This window comes from Eimeria mitis, genomic scaffold, assembly GCF_000499745.2.
Source record: "Eimeria mitis Houghton genomic scaffold, Emh_scaff592, whole genome shotgun sequence".
NCBI classification, from domain to species: domain Eukaryota; phylum Apicomplexa; class Conoidasida; order Eucoccidiorida; family Eimeriidae; genus Eimeria; species Eimeria mitis.
Window position 1 is genome coordinate 15,379 of NW_013574154.1, and position 231 is coordinate 15,609.

At 44.6% G+C, this 231-nt stretch overlaps 1 protein-coding gene across 1 annotated transcript in view; it reads left to right on the top strand.

Moving 5' to 3' along the window:
* EMH_0017210 (ribosomal protein L27, putative) overlaps window positions 1-231 on the top strand; it is a gene marked incomplete at both ends in the record, with an annotated part of 1,614 nt that overhangs the window by 810 nt on the left and 573 nt on the right. The window contains one exon of the mRNA XM_013500833.1: window positions 166-212. Coding sequence (XP_013356287.1) covers window positions 166-212 — 47 coding nt within the window. The remainder of the gene's footprint in view (window positions 1-165; window positions 213-231) is intronic.

The window sequence follows — 231 nt, forward strand, 5'->3', positions numbered from 1 at the left end:
TACTGTATTAACGCAAATTATAGTAATTCATATTATTAGCACAGATGTTAAATGTTACATTGCGTACATTAGTGGTGTATTTCGTCTGTAGTGTTACGGTGTTCCTCTCTGCGACCCTATTCGCACATTTGGCCTTTTTTTTTCTGATTTCTGGCTGTTCCGCAGACTCAAGCCTGGGCGCGTGGTGGTGGTCCTCAACGGCCGCATGGCCGGTAAGAAGGGTATTGTGGT